Source organism: Phasianus colchicus, chromosome 4 (genome assembly GCF_987193195.1).
Source record: "Phasianus colchicus chromosome 4, bPhaCol1.hap1.1, whole genome shotgun sequence".
In the NCBI taxonomy this organism is placed as follows: Eukaryota; Metazoa; Chordata; class Aves; order Galliformes; family Phasianidae; genus Phasianus; species Phasianus colchicus.
In genome coordinates this window covers 33,053,363-33,076,175 of record NC_143439.1, presented here as the reverse complement: position 1 = coordinate 33,076,175, position 22,813 = coordinate 33,053,363, and the positions used below count along the sequence as shown (strand labels likewise).

The window sequence follows — 22,813 nt, the reverse complement described above, 5'->3', positions numbered from 1 at the left end:
TGGGGCAAAAGCACAGAATTAGTCTGCCAGCCAAGGATCTTGCTTTCCCTCTTTATTTCAGTGGATGCGGAATAAATAGCTTTGGGGAGATAAAATCTAAACTGATGATGTTTAGAGGTTTTTTGTTGGTTTTGTTTTGTTTTTGAAAAACACAGAAGATGGATAGCATTGAAAATACAGCAAGTATGTAAAACAAACAAAAAAAAGGCAAAATAATATCATTTCTATTTTGTATCATCAGTAAACAGTTAATGGTCTTTATGTAGGGCTGGAAAAAAAAAAGTTCTTGATGTCTTCACATGTGTTATTACTGGAGTCTTTGTTCTTTTTTCTTGTCCAATTTACAGTTCCTAGACTCCTAGGCAATTATGGTGGTATTTCCAGATATCAGCTATAGGTCTAAGAGGAAATGGGAGGTGACAGAGATTTATGCACTTGCATCCAATGGAGTTGATCTGTCTAAATATTTTTCAGTGAAGAATCAAAGTAAGTCCTAACCTCTCTGAAAGTCCTAACTTCTCTAGAAAGACAGCAGAATGAGATGTCAGATCATGACTGATATAGGAAAAACCCAAATTAGGACTTGCTCTTCCACTGGCACTGAAAAAAGGTGTTACAGTTTGGTGCCAGAACTATATAGAGGACAAATAGATAAGGCTGTTCTGTTTTTTTTTCCCCAGGATTTCCTGGTTAGAAGTAGAGTCACCTCACAGCCTGCATCCCTGTTAGGCAAAGTATAGAGCAGCTTGCCAGCCTATTTCCCTTTGCCAGGTAGGTTGGAAGTCTCTCAAAAAGTGTTTTTGGGAATATACTCTTGACGTCAGAAAGAAACTGGTTGCAAGATCACTGGCACTGTTCAAAGTGAGTAGGAAGTATTCCCATCTATCACTCAGCCAAGGGTTTTGACCATGAACAATGAGTCATTAATTGGTTTTGATCAACAAGTCAACTGTTATTATTTCTATTTATCTGGCATCAGGTATTTACTAAAGCTCCTTGCAGAGTACAGAGCCTAGGAAATAGATTCTTTTTTCTTTATCAAGTCTTATTTGGGAGACATGCAGATAAGTGTCTGACCTGAATTACTGAATAATGTTTAATCAAGTTGTAGCTCAAAGAATATATCTGGCAATCTTTGCTTTTCTTGTACTTGATATCTGTACAACCCACAACAGCATCCTGGGGTAGTAGAACAGGATGTGCATCAACACATTGACTAATACAACAGAGATCCAACATTCCCCCCACTTTGATGATGTTACCTTGGCACAAGGTGGTATATTTCAGTGTTTGCAGCAGTTTACAGAGCCTGACTGAAATGGGAGACACTGAAATGTATTTTAAAATGAGTATTTTTGCAGAAACTGAGCCATGCATTAAAAAGACTTAGGGAATAAAACAGTTCTCAACTTCATGAATGGCAGGTTCTCCTGTATGCCTAAGGGAAGGAGACTGAACTTGAGATAGAGCAGGTAAGTCAGCAGCAGCTGTTAGCCCTTGCTGGATAGTGGCAGTGTAGCTCACAGTCTTGCTCCAGTAATGTGACTTTGCATTGTCTGTTCGTGCCAGGCTTACACCTCACCCTTCACAGTGACAGATAGGACTACAAAGCCATTGCTGACACCAGAATTTGAATTTAAAGTAGAATTTTAAACACTCTGATACTCCTTTCTTTTAACTGGAACTGAAGTTCCTATGGCTTCATGGCTCAATGTAGCTAACTGAAAAACATACAAAAAAATGTATTTTCCTTGGTAGCGATGATGTTGTTACTTTAGTTTGGATGGGATGAAAGGAAAGTGAATATATGCTGTACTGGAGATGCCATAGGGCATGATTGTAAATGAGGATTCCAGCATATGTTATTGGCTAATGAATGCTCTAGTCCAAAAGCACATATGTATTGTCATGCATGTGGCTTCAGTGAATGTCTGACAACACATGGCACGTTATTTTCACACGGGGATGTTTATGAACTAAAGAATCATTCATCCTTTGTAAGGAGAAGGTTATTACCAATTTTGGACCTATAAATGTCAGTGAAAGACGGGCTATTCTCTTCATCAGAAAATGGAGAATAATTAAGATGGAGTTCAAGGCAGCGATGAGGGGAAGTCACAGATATTAGGACAGGCCTTGTGGACAGGAGCAGGGAGGGAAGGGTGACAGGGACAATTAGAGGTACAAAGCTTTTGTCTTGTCCCTACCAGGTTAACTCTCCCCTGCTGAAGGAATGAGAATTGCATCACTTGTCTCTAAATTATGCTTGCTACTTCCACAAAGGGTGCTTAACGCTAAGGAAATTACTCCCTAGTGTCTCAATAGGAATTATAGCAATGCTAGTAGGAGTATGTTTTAGGTTGTCTGCAGTAGGTATCCACAGAAGAGCAAGTTATTACTCATGAGCCCAGAGCGCTCGTGTTTTGATACATGTCAGGAAACTGCTGCCTTTCATTTATGGTTTTTGGAACATGGTTGAATCTGCCAGTCTGAAGGAGTGATCTAATTCCTATCTTATTCCAGTACTGGGACCTTCATGGTCTTTGAAATAATTGAATAGCATTATGGTAGAGATATTAGAATCATAGAATCACCAAGGTTGGAAAAGACCTCTGAGATCATCCAGTCCAACCATTCACCTATCACCAATATTTCCCCACTAAATCATGACTCTTAGTACAATATCTGAACATTTCTTGAATGCCTCCATTGACTCCCCCACCTGCCTGGACAGCCCATTTCCTGCGCCTGACTGCTCTTTCAGAGAAGAAATTTTTCCTAACATCCAGTGTGAATTTTCCCCTGTGCAACTTCTGAAACTAGTGGTTACATTATGGCGCATAGAAAACTGCAGTTGGAAACCTTAATTTAATTCTTGTGGAAATTAGCATTTGTGAAAATTAAGTAATTGTCCTGGTATTGGATTCTTGAAACAGCTTTCTTATCTCTTTAATTTCGCAGGCCTCTCAGACCATTTCCACACTGAAAACACATGATGTCCTCTAGTAATGCATTTGCTTTTCTTGTTTAAACCTCTTCAGTGTAATGTCTCCTCCATTTGGTTCACTCAGTGTTCTGGTTGTTATTTCCCCTTTGATGTAAATGCTGGTCTCCATGACTAAAATTAAGTGAGGCAGTGGACACAAGGTGTACTTTTCTAATGCTATAATGCTAATGTTACTTAAGACATAACAAAGAAAGCACATCTTATTTTCTGAAGGAATCTCTGAATCTCTTTGAGAGGAGTGGTCACATTCACTCTGCAGTTAAGTATGAACCTGTGAACATTTAGATGGTTTTGAAATAGGTCCACAGGCTTTGGACACTGAACTCCTTCAGAAATCCTTGCCTTAAGTGGCTGTTGTTTATAGGCAATTACCAAAATCAAGCTGCTTTCCAACTTCTGCTTACTCCCCTTTCTCTTCCATGCTTGCTCAAATGTGTATTCAGGAGAAAAATAGGATATTAACTGATAATAATCTTAAATAACTGTACCAGATCACTTTTCTTATTCGTATGAAACTGAGACCAATAACTTCCGTGTGTCCAAAGATTGAGTTAACTATATACACAAAATGACTATATTAACTGATCATCCAGTTGGAGAACAGGGCCCTCTTTTGAAAGATGGTTTCTCTAAGCCGTATTTCAGTAGGTTGCTGTGATTTTAATTTAAACATGAGTTTTCTCTTATAAGTTGAGCAAGCTTTAATTTAATAGTGAGTTCCACTTGGCAAGTAAGTAATGCATATTCAAGTTGAACTTGTTCTTGTTTACAGTGGAAACCTGAACACTGTTTTCCTAAATGCAGTACAAATAACTATTTTTTCAGCTGTATGTGGTTGGGATGAGATATGAGGTTTTAATTGTTACTAATTGGTGCTTTTTCTTGGTAGTACAAACAACTAGGGACAACTAGTAAATGAGCAGGGCAGAGAAAATCATCTCGTGCCTCGCAAGGCATGGCTTGCAACATGCTGGCTGGCACAGACTGAACTGGTGTGCTATTGGCTAGGTTTGACAAAAACGTCAAGTAACAAATGAAGGCAAGCCCCCCATGAGGTGAGACAGCAAGCAGCCTGTTTTTTTCAGAAGTGTCATGCAACTCAAAGTGTTTCTGCTTTTGATGGTAACTGCTGTGGGTTCAGCTTATCTGAAAGTTACGACAAAGGTGCTACATATGCTCTGAGCTTGGAATCGTGGTTTTAAGCCTGGAGTCTTTGAGTCTTTAGTTTAATCTCTGTGATGCGTTCCCAGATTTTGTTGTTACCTGCTTTTGCCTCTTAAGGACTCCCTTTATTTTGTGGAGGTTTTTTGGTTTGTTTTTGTTTGTTTTGTTTTTATTTTCTGTGGTGTTTTCTTTGGTACCCCTGTTCCAGCCCCCGGTGTGAAATAGGCAGTCAGGATGCTGTATCTGACAGATCTCTATAGCAAAGCATTGACCCTACACTGATGAACACAACATTAAATTTATGGGCAGATGTCAGTGCACTTTAGTGTTGGGTGGAAAAGAGAATACATGAAGTGTGTAGTCTTGGTAAAATATGCTAAAATTCAGAGCTGTACAGGCATTCTGTTTTAAGATTCACAGTATGTAGAAATGTATTTGTAGAAACAACATCTGGGATAGTCTGTCTAGAAGCAATGGATAGGTCTCAGAGCAGAATTTTGCCCACGTGAGGTTTGTAAGTTTTTTCAGGTGCCTCATAAAAAAAAGCAAATAGAGATGTAGATGGATGCCTTGCCAAACAGCTGTGTGACTCATAGCAAAACTCGGTGTAGTGAGAACATGCCAACTGAATTGCTTTTGGCACTGTGCTTGAACAAGCTCATTGCTTCTTTTGTCTTCTTGATTAGCTTTGCAACATAATATAAGTATTAATAATTGACTTCAGGCTTGATAATCAGGCATTATGAGTTAAATGTCTCTCCACCCAGAGAGGAGTTAGAAAAAATAATAATAATTTTTAAAAGTCAATATTGCACTTGAAGGCAAAAGATGTGCTTTCACTGTTTATTGCACTTGGTTTATTTCCATTTTCCAGCGTTACAATATTAGAATGACCCAAATGCTGAATAGTACTGAAAATAGTATGAATTTCCAGGAAAATACTGGATGCTTATCAGAGTTGAAAGAAATTAATAGGGCCAGATTTTTTTGAAGAACTTCTTGCCAGTATCACCACATAGATTAATCAGCCAGATCTTCAGTGTGGCTCTCCACCCATTTCTTCCTCACTTTTTAGCTTATTAAAATTTGCAACACTGCTAGAGCTCTCTGCTGGTATAACTTTTACTATCAGGTTCTATTATCAGATTTAAGATTTAAGGAATCTTGGCAACAAACAACAATATTATCCAAGGAAATTAATGGACTATAGTGAGCATTTCCAAAGCCCAGAAGTACCTGTACTTGAGTGTTGTCTCCTTTCTCTGTCACAGCACTTGTAAGCACTTGTACTGACAGGAGACCTCACAAGTTTTTGCTTGCTTGCTGGTAAACCTTATCTGGCTTTATTACATGAATGGTGAATAAAACTGTGTCACTATACAAACTTTCAATTACAACTCAACTCCCATTTCTATAAAATAAAGCAGTGGTTGCATGCATATATGTTTGCCCTGCCACTGGCTTTGTTCTGTAATGTTCCCTGTAGTCAAGCTGTATGCTCACTTGCAGTCCTTTGGTTTCCTTTTTGAATCTGCTTAATGTTATGTAAAGATTGAGTAGTGGATTGCAAACATGCATACCAGAAAGACTGTCAAATGCACAAGCAAAATGTGGTAAGAGCGCCGTAGCCAACAGGCAGAGCCCTTTGCATTCAAAAGAAATTCTTTGTCCTGGTTGGCATGGTTTAGGATCAAAGCTAGAATATAATTCTATGTAGCTGCAAACAGAAAATAAAAAAGAAGGAAGTGGATAAGGTCAGAGATCTGCTGAGACTATCTGCAGACTGTGAAGTTGTGGATACTGTACAAGAGCCTCTAGACAATTTAACAATAGTTTTAAAAGTGTGATTATCCTCAAAATTGCCAGCACCTGGAATGGTAGCTCTCATGAAAAAGAGAGCACTGTGTAAGCAGGTGGGCAGACTGATACCTTGAGCCAGTGCTCATTAGTGACAGACAAGGGGTATTGTATTGTCACATACTCAGAGCAGCCCTTTGGCCTGGACCTCCGAGGACATTGACTGCCTGGAATACAGCAAACTGCACTGCAGAGCAGGGGTGTGACAACCAGTGCAAGGACATAACCATATATGAGCTTTGCTGGCTTCTATTGCAGCCTACCTCTGCCTCTTGGGCCATGCAGCACTCAAGTAGCCACAGGAACTGGATGACCATGGAAATGATAAGCCTTGTCTATGCTTTCCTGGCTCTACTCTGACTTTTTTTTTTTTTTTCAGCTGTGGAGAGGAGAAGAGCAGAAGCAATCTTCAATGACAGTAAGTGAGGGCTTTCTAAGCTTGAGAAACTTCTGATTATTGTAATTATCGTTAAGACTTTCCAAGCACTTTTCCTCTCTCTTCAAAGCCTTTTCTCTTCCCTCTTGTCAAATGAATGTGTCCTTGTGCTTTACACATATGAGAAAATCCTGCTTAGATAAGAAGTCTTAGTCATAGAGAAGCCTTTTGTTAGTGCCTTCTGGGATACTTAGGAAAGCTCTAACTACTGACAAAAACAATCAGTATAAATGGGGTGAGACTTCTTTCTAGGAAAAGTCCCCACCCACCCCTGAGTTCCATCAGTTTTTCTGTAACGAGATGATCCTCCTGTTAATATAACAGCAGTTTAGAGAGAGCCTTTAGAAATCCCCAGGTTTGTGCAGAGAGAAGACATGCAGGTCCTGCTGCATCACTCTACGGATGACAGATGGCCATAGCACAATCCTGTCTTCAGCAGCATCAGTGTGGTAGGTGGAAGGTGCAACTTAAATGTAAAACCTGGTATCTAGGAAATGGATGACTTAGCAAAGAAGGGCTGAGCACTATGGTGTTCAGGACACTTGCTTATTTTGTGTCATTGGACATGCAGACAATAAGCCATATTTTTATGTGAAGGCTAAAAAATTTGGATAATTCTAGGCTTACAAAATTTAGGTAACTCCTAAGTGTAGGCAGTAAAAAAAACAAGTGAACAATGAGGACTTCCAATAAAGAAAAACTTAATTGCTTGGTCTAACTGGCTACTTTAACATCAAGCACAGCAGCTATCTGAAAGTTTAAGGAGAATGTGATGAAGGTAAGAGAGTCCTTATCAGGGATTTGAGCAGGTTACATTTAAAAGCAATCTCTATTAAAAATGGATTAAAATGTGTACTTAGTCACATCTAATCATGTGTGCATAGGGCTGACATCCAGTCCTCTCTTCGTCTTGGAGAGACTGCAGACTGTGTTTCATATATGCTTGTCTTTGATGCTGTAGCATAACAATTCATCTCCTATTGTTTTTCCATATATGCACTAAGTGATGAGGTTTACACCTGATGCTTCAAGGAGAGCAACCAGGCAGAGGCTTATAATACATCCTGTGAATGTAAGGTGGCACAAAATCTAGTAGGAATGGGCACTTGCAGAGGAGTTTGAAATAGTCGCTTTCAGTGTGCTCTTAGAAACTGGAAGATTGGAATTTTTTTTGTGTGTATTGGAAGTAAGGGAGGACAATGGGAAAATGTACAAAAGTTTTGTCAGTTATTATGAAAATATTATGACTTTGGAATGGCTGTGTGATCAGTCTTCTAAAGATACGTTTGTAGGGGTCAAGTTGAGGTAGTCTGTTTTAAAGATGTTTAAACTTTCAGGGACGAAGTTTATTTAGTGATTGAAAAGTTGTAAAAAAAAAAAAACCCATCTTCAAATGGGTTCCAAGTAATGGAAGATGAAATTTCTTTTTGGGTTCATTTTAAGTTCCGGCGTTCCTGGGTTTCTGAGGGAACTGTGAGTTTTCCCTTGTGTTTTGAGCACAACAGGTAGTTGATAGCATTGTGCAGATCTAGGTCCAGTAATTGAAGGTTACCAATAGTTTTCAGGAGGACAGGAGGAAATCATGCTAGAATAGACAATCTCATCAGCTATGGTATACTCTCCCATTTTCCTTTCACATGGGAAGTTTTGTACAAATAGCTGTATCTTTACATGCCACTGATTTCCTTCATTGCAGTTTTAAATTTCATCACAGTGCAGACACTACACTGACCCTGTGAGTTTCTGGATATTGTGTGATATTTTCCAAATTTATGAACAGCTTTCAATCTGCTGATTGTTGCTGCTGCTTTTACTATGAGGTACTGTTAACATCACCTTGTGCAGATCCTAGCAGGAAGGGGCAGAGGTTACACTCTGCGTGGCTCCAGTGTTTGCCTTCTGAGGACTTCAAGGGTCTGGGTCTGGCAGCTCTTCAGTGAGGTATTGCGGATTTCCACGTTGTCCCTCCTCTGGGTCACTGTCTGAGGGAGACAGACAGTGCAATAGTTCTTTTGATATTGTCACTATGCAAATAATTCTTAGCTCTGTCTCTTTTTCAAACAATCGGGATAGTTCTATATCTCTACTTTCCTAATCTCTAGCTGAAATCAGGGCCTGGATGAAAGCTAGTGAGTCTTGGTCCAGGTAAGATGAATTTGATGCTGAAACAGTTCCCTCATCTGAGGAAGTTTCTAAAGCTACTGGGGAGCTTCAGCTGTTCCTGAATGTCTGTTTTGTGGCTGAAACCGTAGATATTTTCATTTCTCTTCAAGTTTGGAGGATAATACTTCATGGATGTGCACCATGCTGAAGGTATCCATGTTTATTTTTTGATCTCTGGCTTGGATTGGCATGTTGCTCTTTGCCTGAAGCAACTCTCAAGGTTTGTTTGCAAATTGCCACTTGTGCAGTGTGTACGATTGCCTGGTTCCAACCAGCAACTTATGTTCTCTGCATGCGTGCTTAGTAAAAACCCATGGCTTGGACCACTGCCATCATTCATGTTTTATCCTTGTGACAAATCACCTGAAATGTTTGAGTTGGCGATCCCAGACTTGGGAATTGTCCTGTTTGTATGGTGAAGGGTTTTGATTTTGGATTTGGGCTGTTGGTGCACCTCAGCCTGAATCATTGACCATCGTGGTTTACCATGATAGTCAGTTGTTCATTCAGGCTTCTAACAGAATGGGTTGTGCATGAGGATCTCTGTTCTGGGGACTGGTGGAAGGTATGTTTTCATATGGATGGTATACTGTTGGAGAACCTAGTGGTGTGTGATTTTTTGATGTCTATTTTCCACAGTACCTACAGCCATTGGAAGGCATGTTTACTGAACAGACGAGTAACTAATACATATTTTTTTCTTTTCTGACAGTCTGTGGGTTACGACAGAATAGATCAGTCAAGTCAATAGCAAAAGCAACATCCTTGCGAATAGTTGGAGGTCTGTCTTCTGCAGAGACTGGAGACTGGCCGTGGCAAGCTAGTTTGCAGTACAATAATGTCCATCGCTGTGGTGCAACGCTCATCAGCAATACGTGGCTTGTATCTGCTGCTCACTGCTTCAGAGAGTAAGTTCCCAGCTTAGAGAGAATCTGCAGTAAAATGTGCCCTGTTTGGATCAAGCTGTGGGGCTTTCCAGATTTACAACACACCCCTAAGTCTTTCCAGGAGAACAATTTTCTGCCTTGGAGGAAAAAAAAAATCAGGTTTGGGGCGAGCCCATCGGTTGTTTCTAAAGGTGCTCTTTCACAGTGCAATTAGGTTGCTGCTGCTGCAGGCTGCTCCCAGAAGTTCTAAGCCCAGATTTCTACCTTTTCATTCAACCATGCACACTCAGAACTTTTTGTTTCAAGTGCAGCCATTGTGAAGCTCCAGGACATGTAAGATGAAACAGCTGTTTGAGTGAATTATTAACATCCAGAAAGAGTAAGGACGATTTTTCTAGCAGAAGAGCTTTTTGGGCTGATTACATACACCCTGTGGCTAAACAGTGGCTAGATCAGGAATGACAAGTTGAAGGGAGTAGGAAACCATGGTTGAGAAGGGAGTGCAAGATTGCCCTCTTCTAGCAGCAGCCCACAATTACATGGGGCACAGTGTTATGGGAAGTGATGGATGCCTTAAGAATCGAGTAGGGAACTGGCTTGAAGTGGTTGTAAGATAAAGATTCTTGAGAAGTTTAAACACCTGAGTACTTGTATTTACAGTCAAATATTTATAGCGCTCTTACCTTTTTCAGAATGAGTCACCCTCACAAGTGGACTGCTACTTTTGGAGCTCTTTTGAAGCCACCAACCTTGAAACGATCAATCAAGACTATAATTATTCACGAAATGTACCGCTACCCAGAACATGATTATGACATTGCACTTGTGAAGCTCTCTAAACAAGTTGAGTTTACGAGTAACATACACCGTGTTTGTCTGCCTGAGCCATCTCAGACTTTTCCATATAATATTTATGCTGTCATCACAGGCTGGGGAGCACTTACCAATGACGGTGAGTCCCAAGTCTGCCAGGCAACCCATGTATTGCATGAACCATAGTGCTTATTTACTACTGAGTAGGTATCACTTGTAGCGGTTATGTTATATGGCAGCAAGCCTAATTTTTTGTCTATAAGCAATAGATCTGTTCAACAGTGAGCAGCAGTTTCTTGCTCTAAAATTAGATTTGACAAAGAGAGAGGTACTATCCACTTAAGCAGAAAATAGCATAAATGTCCTCTTTTTTCCAGCCTTTCCATCTTATATTGTAGATACGTGAGACAGGTGGTCATGCCACACATGTGTTAATGGAGGACCTAAGAAAATATTCTCTTAGGTCGAGCCAGAAGCCTACAGAGAGCTGTGCAGGCTTTCAAGAAAATTTCCACACTGAGCTACATATGATCACTTGTCTAGACTCACACATATCAGGCCAAGCTGTGAGTACATTTAGCAATAGAACCAAGATGCCTTGATGCCATACCATGTGCCCAAATGGATAGGTAATTTGTGTTCTATTAGATGGAACTTTGTACAATACAGTGTTACACTTGGGGCACTGTGTATCATGCAATCATTAGTTCTGTCTTAACATTACAGTTTCTAAATGAAACTATGAGTATGTACATTTCCTTAAGGGCCCAGCCTATAGAGAGAGTAAGAAGTAACACCAAATTAATCTGGTGCTTCATAAGAGAGCATTAAATGCAGTTCTGTTAATGCCTGTACTACTCTTTCCCTCAGGTCCCACTCCTAATGCTCTTCAGGAAGCAACAGTGAAACTTATCGACTCAAACACTTGCAACAAAAAAGAAGTGTATGATGGGGACATAACACCCAGAATGTTGTGTGCTGGGTACTTGGAAGGAGGAGTAGATGCTTGTCAGGTAACAAGCTAACTGAAAATTAGAAAGGAAAACTCTTTTAATGCTGATTCCAGTATTTAGCTGACCAAATATTCACTAACAGTATATTAGTCCTTTAAATAGGCTCTGTTCAAACAGGAATTAAGATATGAAGTAGCATTTCTTAAAATTATTTAGCAGATAAAATCCATACTGAAGAAGCTATATATAATAAAATATAATACTCAGAACTTAAACCTTTCATGGCATGAGATGAAATTTTCAATTTGTAACTCAAAATAGCTGCTATAAGCCCAATTGCTTCTCATAATATCTTCTATGAAATCTAACTGTTTTTCAAAAATGTATCCTGTATATTGATGCTTTATTCCTCCTTTGCTGTTGCCATTCTACACCAGACCCTTATTTGCTGGACAGCAATCACTAGCAGGTGCTTATATTTTTGCAGGTGTTCGAACAAAAATATTACCACCTGCAAAAATATTTTCATAGGGATAACTTTTTAAAAGGCAGCCACTATTAATGTTACTTATAAAAAATATATATACTTGTAAGTACTGGTTCAAAACAGACCCCTTCCAGAATCCCAGTCCTATGGATTTAAACAGAACTGCTTGCAGGTAAGTACTGGAGACCTAATTCCTCTGTTCCTGTCCCACTCTGCATTGAAGAGACCTGAACAGAAGGGTGCAGCTGCTGTGTATTTCAGTAATGCATTTTGCTGGATGATGGTGTATTTGTTCTGTTGTGTGACAATTGCCTTTAAGCCTGCAAGATTTCCACTGAACTATTATTACCACGTCATGCTATTAACAGTATCTGAATTCAGCCTTTGAGAGTGACTAATGTCTTAAGGAGATGTTATCTAATTAGAAGACCAATTTTCTGATGAAATCCTTTCTGAAATGTTATTGCTGCAAGTGTCTAAAAGAGTTTGCTGAAAGGATAGTGGTTGCTGTAAAAACAAATAAGAAAACGACTTTGTATGAGGAGAAGACAAAGCAGTATGAGGAATGCTTCACAAAATGAGAAGGGTCACAAAATGAGAAGGGGATTTTTTGTTTGCTTGATTTTTAATGGAAGGATACTGTACAATCACAGGCGGGTCAAGAGACTTCATGGCAAACAGGAAATAGCCACTGACTGCAGACTTAAATTTCATACACAGTCTGGATTCCGCACAAATGGCAGCTCTTAAAATACTGCTTGCTTTTCTGTCTTATTGGATGCACCAGACCTTCTTGTCTATGATAAGACTTACATTTTCCCTTCTGAACAATTAAATCTTTTTTTTTCCCCCTCCTCTTTCTCCAGGGAGACTCTGGGGGACCACTGGTTACTCCAGATTCTAGACTGATGTGGTACCTCGTGGGAATAGTGAGCTGGGGAGATGAATGTGCCAAGCCAAACAAACCTGGAGTTTACACACGAGTGACTTATTTCCGTGACTGGATTACCTCAAAAACTGGCATCTAATTCTAAAATCAAAAATGGATATAATTACATAGGTTACATGTAGCTCATAATGTCTGTACTCGTGAAAGGTTATTTTTTTTTTTAATATATGTATTCCTATTAGTTTTGGTCAAAGCAAGTTTTGCCTGCAGCAAGCACTATCTTTGCTGTCAGAGATCCTAAGCTCTTGTGAATTTATACTAAACATATGAGATTGCCTTCCTCATCTTCAAGCTTTGAAGTGTTCTCATTTTTATCAGAAATTATAAAGAGGTGTTATTAAACTAACATTTAAAAGCTAGCAATTTACCTCCTTAATAAACACAAACATTTTTTTCAGGAAATAAGAAATTTTTTTCAGCTATGGCTGAGGTCTGAAGATGTCCACACTCTAAGCATAGAGGAAGCTGAACCTTCTTCCTCCAGTGAAGCAAATATTGTCACAGTGTGTTTCTAGGAAAGTAAACCCTTGATTATTATTCTTGTTAGAGATCATCATCTGCACAGACTGCATCTGAGACCCTGGATACTCACCCTGCTCAGTGGTCTTCATAGCTAACAGTGTATCCGCCAGGACTGAGGGTAGGTCCAAACTAAGGAAGAGGAGGATTTCTGTGCTTGCAGTTAGTTCAATGGGACAAGACAAGAAGTTTGATGTTCTTGTTATATAAAGCACGCTTTTAAACAGATTTTTTTGGTAGATTTTATGAAGTTCAAGTTACTCAAAAATGCTACTGTAGAAGTGCTTTGTTGCGATGCTGTGCTGCTACTTCTGGAGCAATGCCCTTCTCTACAGACTGTTCAACTCACATCATGCTAATGATGCAGAAACACTAGCTCTACCAAACTTTATTTGTAATGTGTGACCCCACAAACAAGCTCACTGGAATGCAACCCAGCATTTAAATTTATGCTAAAGGAAAAATAAGTACTTGCCACAAATAATCTGGGAACTACCTTTTTACTTCAAGTCAAGAAACAGTGTGCCTTCCAAGGGCATGCCAGCCAGCAGAAGTCATCTCACTGCAAAGAAAATAAATAGTGATAAACCATCTTGTTTCATTGATGATTGTGCCATGGATAAATATGATCTTGTCTTTCGAGTCTGAAGAGCAATTTCATATTGAAGAACAGTCCAAATGGAAACTTCAGAGTAAACGCTATCTTCATATGCAGATTTTCCTACCTCTGTGCATGACATCTACTAGATTTTTGGTGGAAGGGAGTCCAGTGACATGACTATTGCTGTTCCCTACAGCCCAGGCCTTCAATATATGGAACCAAAATGTCAATCCAGTACTGTCTCCTTCTGCTGTCTTTGAATGACCACAGGACTGCTTTTAGGCTGTGAATACAGGACTCACAGGAGTCTGTACGAGACGTGAAAGAAGCTGCAAACCCCACAGCTAAATTTAAAACAACTGAAAATCTCTCCAGAGCATCTCACCTCCTCTTCTGCTCAGGATTGGGTCTCTCCTCAGCCTTTCTACTGTGCAAGCTCTGTAATAATCAGAATCCATGGGAACAGGATGCTTATCATTTCCTGAAAAGTCAAACCCTGAATGAAAATGTACACATGGATGGAAAATCCTATGTTGAAGCCTTAAAGGGGTGGGAGAGAGATCGTCTTATTTTTCAGCTCCTTCCAGTCTTTTTTCCATATCTTTTGAATTTTAGCTTAAAAAAAAAAAAAAAAAACAACAAAACAAGCAACCATCAAAAATGAAGATGCCTTGTCTCAGAAAGAATTGAAGATTTTAGTTCAGCTTTGCTTTTGAAATAATAGTATCTTTCTTCTGATTTTCCATGTTCATTTAAAAATGAAAAGGATCTTGGGACAGTTAGGAGGATAGTTGGATGCAGCAAATCTGTTTCCTTAATTTATTGATGAACTTTGTAATTTATGCACTTTTGAGTTGCTGCTATTTTTAAACTAAGAATTTACTCTGGGCTAAATGCAAACTGTAGAGTTTGGGATTAGGTCACTTGGGAACACTACAAGAATGTAGTGTTCAGGTCCCACTTCTGTAGGAGAATGGGGAAAAGAAATTACACCTAGTTTTTTGTGCCTCTTATTGTTTTAAAGCTGAATGCCCTTCCTTATAATCAGCGGATGAATTGCAATTGAAAGTAAACTGTAGTTCACTTTCAGAGGGATGTAAGGCTTTGTTTTTCACTTAAATCTATCTTTTTGTCTACCAAATGGAGGGGCAGCAATAAGGGATCAAGGCCCAGGTTATCTATAATCCATATAAACTGGTTCCTACCTCACACTGAAAGTAACATGTATGTAATAATACCTTTAAAATGAGAAAGGCAGCCTTTATTTCAGATTTTATTGTGAGAGGCCAAACAGCCGAGAGGCATGTGGGAGAATGTCTACCTTACTCAGGGAGTCCTGAGCCAGCCAGATGCACTTTTCTTCACAAACTTTTAACAAACTGTCTGGCCTGGGTTTGTCTTATACTCCATGTCAGTGTTTTATTTATGAAGACTCTGTTTTCTGCAGTAGAATTAAAAAAAGAGAGAGACTATTGTGTGATTAAGGAAAAAAATTTTTAAAAACCTTTTATTATTGTTAAGATTTAGTAAGGATTTGAATGATATAAAAGTAATATATTTCATAATATTAAATGTATTTAGAAACAATTGCTCTTTTTTTGTCCTTTTTTCTTTAATAGTAACTCTGTTGAAATGTGTGATTGATTCAGAATAGACTAGTCTTTAGTTTGTTATAAGACTATTCTGAAACTTCAGTTCTTTCTGTTCATTCCTGATCCCAGGAATTTTGGTTCTAACAGTGGCTGGAGCTTTACAGACATTTCTGCAGCAACAGAAGTGAGACATTAATTTTCAAAACACTAAAATACTCCAATGGGAATTTCAATACAGATAGTGCTGTGTAAATTTGAGAGTAAATCTGAACTTTCATCCAGGAAACAACCACCATGCTTCTTGCCTTGCGAAATCCTATCCTTGTAACGTGACGTTCTTGGCTCTTGGCAGTAGGGACTTCTATGCAGCTGACATACCAATTCTCCTGAGATTAGCCAGGCAGATTTACAGCTTCCAGAAGCATGTTCCAAACTTCTGGTTATCCAAATCAAGTTGGTTGAGGCTTGCCCAATGCTAACATGCAACCTGAAGCACAAATAGGAAGGAAATAAGAGCCTGATTGCACAAGGCCTAATCGCCTGAGGAGGTCTGGTTGAGTGACATCAAGCAGTCATTGGGATATCTTATGTAAGTAAAGCTTGTAGAAACTCCAATTCCACGTCTAGTGTTCCTGTTAACAAATTAGAAGAACTGAGAGCCAAAAGGTATTATGTACCCCAATTAATACTTATCTGGCAACTTGCAGCTTGTGTTAGAGTTACATGTGCATGGAAAAGCTGGCTTTTGCTTTTGGAAATGCTTTCAAGTGTGTTAGCTTGGAATCACCTTGGGTAATTGGTACCTTTTGTTTATCTGCATCAGGATTTTAAGAACACTGTTAATGTGGTTTCTAGGAAGGTGTCACAGTGTGAGTGAGAAGACTCTTCAGCCCATCACATTGTGAAAGTGGGGGCCTTTTAAATGTGCCAGCAAAGCACTTCCACATTGCATGTCCTGTCAAAAAGAGTAGATAAAAGCCTTACCAGACAGCACCTCATTGCTTTAAGAGCCCATTGCCAGCTATAGCCTATGGCAAGGAGTTTGGAAATCTACTAAAGTAATGCTGCTGATGTGGATTTATGGATATTTATGCACAGGCCTGTGTGCTAAAGAGAATTGTGTAACGCATTTCTAGTGAGAAAATGATACAGAGATTTGTGGCTAATTTATTAATTGAATTGAATTGAACTTGCTCCAAAATCTCCCCTAGGGAGTTCTTATCAAGAATTAGAAATTGCACCTGAAATTCAGAAAATTAAGACTTAAAAAGTGTTAGTGGCTGGGATTTTCATAGCAGATGGAAGGAAGCTTTACAGCTATCTGCTGTAGTTCCTTTTGCAAACATTGGTTTAAAGAAGTATTCAATACCTGTACACAGAATGAATCTACAGTAACGCACTGGCCCAAACACAGAAAGTTTTTTCCAATAGAAAGGTACCAATGATTGGCCTTAGAATGCCAGAAAGCTGAAAGCCTTGTGTTGGTACCTTTTGCCAATCTCAAAAACTATAGCTTACTTTAATCTGGTACAACTACAGAGGATTATTTTGTTTTCCGATTAATTATTTTTATTTTTTATAACTAAGGGCTTAGATTTATATGTATTGATTTATATGTATTTATAATGAGGTTGTGCGTGAAAAGAAAGAAGTGGCTCCAGATGTTTCAACTTTTGCAATGTTGGAAAATAAGCACTAAACCTTTATGCTTTTTATTTGTACCATCAAAAAAAAGAGAGCTCCTGAGTATACTTGCTGTCTGGGAAACAGTTTCTTTGGCTTCTATGGTAAACAGAACCTGTTGGTTTTATTTGGCAGTTGGGTTTAGAATGCCTGTATTTATGGTTTCATTGACAGTGAGTCTTTGCTTTATTCCTGCTGAACTGATGGACAAGAATTAACTGGTTGCTATCTCTCCATTTAGGCAAAGGGCTTTTCAGTGTTCAATGTTACTACACAAAATCTGGTTTGTGTGGAATGACTGCATATTGAGGTGATATGCATCTCAAGAGTGCAATAACCAGGACAGAAACAGGGTATGTAGCAGATTTTTTTTTAAATTTTTCATAACACATTTGATTGATACATTCTTAAAAATAATAAGTGTTAGTTTAACATTAAATATATATGGAGACAGAGAAACATGCTCATTTTTAAGGAAAGAAACCACAAACTAAAGGTAAAAATCACTGAGAAAAAATAACAAAGTGGCAAAACTAAAGCTGATATTTTTTTTGGCATCTTCAAACTTTTCTTCACTCTTTTTTCACTCGGTAGAGCTGGAACTCCATGTAATTCCTTTCATGAGGTATGTGCGTGGCTCTTTAAGTCATTGAAATAATGTAACTGATTTTATGTTTATTTGTATACTTTGATTTCGGGTCTTTTGCAAAAAAGAAAAAAAAAAAAAAAGATGAAAAGCAAATACCAGCCTTAAATATCAGTTGCCTTACTAGTATGAATTGCATTCTTCCTGCATTGCTTTCTTGATTATTCCTGGCTTGCAGTCCACCATTTTAGACTTCTAGTGGCCTCTAGTGGTCCTAGGAAGTTTGTCTATATCTTCTCTCTGTGTTGTAAGAAACCCACATTTAGTGGGCAAGTACTTTCAGTGTGATCCTGTCACAGCAAGGCCTGTGTTTGAATGATGAGTGTTGTCCAGCCACTCTTAGTCTTATTTAATAATTCAGCACAAAAGCTGCTCCCATAATTGGGGAAGACTTGGAAGGATCAAGTCAGTCATATGCCGGTCAGTCATGTAGCAGTTACATGAGATAGAAATTCTAATATAATTGAAAATAATGCAGCAGATGTGAATGCACAAAGAGCGTCAAAACTTGGGATTTGAAGGAAGGGGAACTTGAAGGTAGATATCACCAGCCTGGTAGGAGGGCTCTTAGCACTGAGGTCTTAACCAGAACTGGGAAATGGGAAGAGGAGAGGTAGTGGAAAAAGTGATGTGAATGGAAGGTGATGTGGAATTAGTGGTACCAAAGCTCTGTGGAGACTGCAATAGTTACCACAGCTTGCTTTAGTTATCTGCACTGGCTGAATACCACTATTGTCTCCCTGTACTCAGCCCTGGTGAGGCTGCACCTTGAGTACTGTGTTCAGTTTTGGGCCCCTCGCTACAAAAAAGACACTGAGGCCCTGGACTGTGTCCAGAGAAGGGCAGTAGAACTGTGAGGGGTTTGGAGCACAAGTCTTACGGGGAGTGGTTGGGGGAGCTGGGGTTGTTCAGTCTGGAGAATATGAGGCTCAGGGAAGACCTAATGGTTCTATACAACTGCCTGAAAGGAAGTTGTAGCAAGATGAGGTCAGCCTCTTCTCCCAAGTAACAGCGACAGGATGAGAGGGAATGGCCTGGGGGAAGTTCAGGCTGAGTATTAGGAAATATTTATTCTCAGAAAGAGCGGCAAGGCAGTGGCACAGGATGCCCAGGGGGGTGGTGAGGTGTTTGAGCAGTGGGTAGATGTGGCACAGAGGGACATGGTCAGTGGGCATGGTGAGGATGGGTTGATGGTTGAACTGATGTTCTTAGAGGCCTTTTCCAACTTTAATGACCGTGATTCTATGAAAAACAAAAAACAAAAAACCAACCCACAGAGGTTTCCATGAACTGTTTGGGCTTGCACTGTTGTTTGTATGTTGTATGCATTTGTACCTTTAGATGCCGGGCAGCATACAGTAGGGATGCCGAATTTCTCTACCAACCCCCCTCTTCAATAAATTTGGTCTACATTTGAGATAAGGCCACATCTTGCTGGCTTTGGTCCTACACTGCATGGAGACAGCCTCTGGAGAGCAGCGCTCAGAAATAACCTGTCACTTAAATTGGTAACTCTTGAACATAATGTTTGTTTTTTAATTTCTATTTATTAGCAGCACGGTGCTTGCAGAATTTAAAAAAAAAAAAAAAAAGCAATAAAAAAAAGCTTTCAGTTGCAAATCACCCCGTGAGAGCAGAAGCCGGAGGACAACACAGCAACCCCGTGTCGCGGCCGCCATGTCGCGGCGGGGCGGAGCAGGAGGCGGGCCGACCGGCGCGGCCATAGCCCGGCCCCTCATGCCGGCGCAGGCGGAGCGGCCCCGGCTTCCTGCCTTTCCTCCTCGGCGCGCCGGCAGCACGCAGGCCTGCTCGCAGTGCCAGGCCGCCGCGGTGAGGGCGGGCTGCGGGTCGGGGTGTGTGGGGCCCTGGGGCGGGAAGGCGGGCGGGCGGCCTGAGCCGAGGGAATGTCCCGGCGCCCCGGGGGTTTCGGCAGCGACCCCTCGAGGAGAGGGGCGGCCGCGGGGATGCCCGCAGACCGGAGGGCCGCGGGTGGGACGGGTTTGTTTTAATGCCTTTTGGCTTTGCGTCGGTACCCTTAAGCGGCGGTGTTGCCCCGCGGGGTTGGTAATAGCGGGTGTGAGCGTCCTCTCTCTCCGCTGATCAAACAGGGAGTCTGCCTCCACCGGGATCTGCCTCCGGAAGCCCTGGGTAGGTGGGATGCGGCCAGGCCTCCCTGCTGTCCCGGCCTGCTGAGCGGCGAGTAGTTAGCTGAGCTGTGATAACTTCGAGGTAAGGAGCACCGTGAAACCAAACCAAAAGCCACGACTCGTGAGCTTTTGCCTTTCTTCAGAGCATCTCAATCCTCCTTTCCCAGACGTAGCTTCTTAGTTTGTCCCTGGTCTGTGTTCTGCAAGCAGCTGAGGGTGAGAAGAAATGGAAATATATGTATATAGTGTTGAGCGCTTGGTAAGGACCCGTAAGCAGGACCTTCTTTGAGAGAGGTTCAAATGGGCTGAGATAAAACGAGGAATACGGCTTGGATGCTGAAATACGTGAGCAGAGTTTTGTCCTAGAGCTGCTTGACCAAAGTACTACTAAGTTCTTTTTTGGAATAACTAAGTCTGTTTTGCCAAACGCAGTTGGCATGCAGGTAGCAGCTCTGTGCTGTAACAAAGAATGCAGGAATAGAACTGATGGTAGGTAAATATGTATTGGAAATGCTTTTCTCAGATGTATTTTTGTAATTCAGATGGCAAACCTTGTGTGTTCATCACACATCATTATTTACAAGTGGCTGCTGGGGAGGCAGGCGCAAGCATGCTGCTGCAGCAGAAGCAGCTGGAAGGCTGTGAGGGAGGAAGATGGGTGTTTTACTTTGGGGTGGGTCAGCTTCCCCACCTTCGTACCAAAACCATTTTGTTTTGGGCAGTCCCAAAGTGAAAGTGCTGTGGAGGAGCTGAGCAGCTCAGAGGTGGTTGCATTGGGCCATTTTGAGATGGGGTTGGTGTAACCTGAGGAGACTTTCAGTCTGGATTTCCAGACAGAGAGGAAAAGTTAAGGCTTTTAGCTGAGCAGAGACTCAAGTACTGGACTCTCAGATGTGGTCTGATACTTTCTGTATTGAGAGCTGCTTTCTAAGATAATCTATTAAGATTGGTATTGCTTATATTCAGTGCTTGCTGTGGAAGTGGGTAATGATGGAAAGTGCTACATGCTGATTACCTTCTGTGTTGGCTAATGTGTTAGATCTAGTATCCCCACTGTGGAGCAACTTAACTGGTCAGATTTATGGCCTACTCTCCAACATACCTCTGTCTCCTCTCTTAGGAGAAGAAATTGTAAGCTATGTCTAAAAATCTATTGTTTTCTGGGGCTGTTTGTGGGGATCTTATATATGTTCTTTTTTAACTGTGATAGATGCTGATGCTCTGGGTCAAATTTGGAAGTTGTTTTGCTTTTCCTGTATTTGGTGGCAGATCCTGCCAGATCTAGAGGGGATAAATTCTAGCCTGCATCACAAAAGAATCATAGAATGGCTTGGGTTGGAAGGGACCTCAGAGAACCCACGGGCAGAGTTGCCAGCCACTAAATGAGAAACTAGATCTGATTGCACAGGGCACTGTCCAACCTCATCATAAAAAAAAAAAAAAAGAATGCTTCATGAATTTGCATGTCAACCTGTCCAGTGGCAGAGCTTCTTCATTTTCCCGGTGCCTACTGATTACTTTAAAATGAGAAGGTCTTAATAGCATGTATACTCTGTTCTTATAACTCTTTTGAACTGTTTAATTTGATTTCTTAGTTAAATGCTTTCACATCTTAATGTGACTTTTTTGCTCAGTTTTCCAACAGAATAACTGGAAATGGCAGGAAAGATGGCAAGTTGAAATCTATTTTAACTATATTCTTTATTTTGTAACCAGTTTAGTGCAAATCAATCGCACTGCGTCATGGCAGCAGACTCTATGGAAATCGACGATGCTTTGTATAGGTGAGAGTATCTGATTTGTAAGTGTTGTTCTTGATGTTTCAGCAACTCTTAGCTCTACAGATTAATGTGAAAGACAGGGCTTGAAAGCAGTACCTACTGCCTGTTAGTCAAGGTATGCCTACTTGTGCTGCTCCCTCCTTTGGTTTGAAGGTGGAAGGAAAAAACATCCAGCTTATCAAAATGAATCCACTTCCTGCTAAGCTTCTTAACCAGTTCTTAAAACAAACTATAGTTTGAAAATATAACCCATTTTCCTGTGAAACTGTTCATTTTTCCAGTATCGTAACATCTGTTTTCTGTCCAGATGTCAGGTGGTTGAATTTTGCCTGGATTTTAGGTTTGGCTTTGTTTTCTTTGTTTCTGTTTCTGTTCGTTTTAATTTTTTAATTTGTTAGCTGCGAGTAACTTGAGATCATTTGGCATGACAAAAGTTTACAGTATTTGGAACAAACAGTATCTCTAGAAGAACATGGTGAAATGAGAAGCTGCTTAAAAAAAAAAAAGCAACAAAAAACCCAATCAAGTAAACAAAACCACAAGAATCTTATCTTTTGCGTGCTGAATAAATGAAACACCAACCAAGCTGCTTGCCTTTGACACAAGTTTCACAAAAATCATTTTTCATCAGGAGATGGTGCTTAAAATAGTTTTAATTTAGTTGTGCAGTTGGAAGCAACCAGTGTTTCAGAGTTCTGAGTTTGATCACAAAAGCTGCTGCGCTCCCTGATGTGAAGATTTCTGATAGAGAAGGAATTCTTTAGTTTGCTTGTATCTTTAAGAATTAGTTCTGAAATGATTTTATACTGTCCTTACAGTTTATACTGTCTTTACAAAAAAAATTGCACTGATTTAAAACAAGAAATATTTTTTTCTCTAAAACATGGAATTGAAAAGCACTCTACTAAATGCGTTTTGCTATTTGTATTGTGGGCTCAAATACTGCGTTTGATAAGCATTTATTTCCTAAGCCATTGTACAGTTCAGGCTATGCATGTTGCATTCTTAGTTCTTGTTGATTGGAAAACTGGTAAATATAGCTGTGCACCTGTCACTGCTGATGCATGTTCATCTGCAGAAGGTAGAACTGTGGATTGAAAGCTGATTGGGACACTAGGAGGAAAAGAA

At 40.1% G+C, this 22,813-nt stretch overlaps 2 protein-coding genes across 4 annotated transcripts in view; both read left to right on the top strand.

Moving 5' to 3' along the window:
- LOC116231202 (transmembrane protease serine 11E-like) overlaps nucleotides 1-14,483 on the top strand; it is a 39,322-nt gene extending 24,839 nt beyond the window's left edge. Inside the window, exons 7-11 of the mRNA XM_090139134.1 lie at nucleotides 6,408-6,446; nucleotides 9,340-9,535; nucleotides 10,207-10,466; nucleotides 11,198-11,340; nucleotides 12,634-14,483. Of these exons, the coding sequence (XP_089995260.1) occupies nucleotides 6,408-6,446; nucleotides 9,340-9,535; nucleotides 10,207-10,466; nucleotides 11,198-11,340; nucleotides 12,634-12,795 (800 nt within the window). The 3' untranslated portion in view covers nucleotides 12,796-14,483. The remainder of the gene's footprint in view (nucleotides 1-6,407; nucleotides 6,447-9,339; nucleotides 9,536-10,206; nucleotides 10,467-11,197; nucleotides 11,341-12,633) is intronic.
- A 4,972-nt stretch (nucleotides 14,484-19,455) lies between these two features.
- UBA6 (ubiquitin like modifier activating enzyme 6) overlaps nucleotides 19,456-22,813 on the top strand; it is a 31,913-nt gene continuing 28,555 nt past the window's right edge. For 2 of the 3 annotated variants that reach the window (XR_004167408.2, XM_031596821.2), the window contains exons 1-3: nucleotides 19,456-19,587; nucleotides 19,866-19,986; nucleotides 21,621-21,688. Coding sequence is in view for 2 of the 3 variants with exons in the window: in XM_031596821.2 (XP_031452681.1) it covers nucleotides 21,648-21,688 (41 nt within the window). In the remaining variant the exon portion in view is untranslated. Of the gene's footprint in view, nucleotides 19,611-19,865; nucleotides 19,987-21,620; nucleotides 21,689-22,813 lie in introns of all 3 variants that reach the window. The other variant, XM_090139131.1, reaches the window with a different exon arrangement.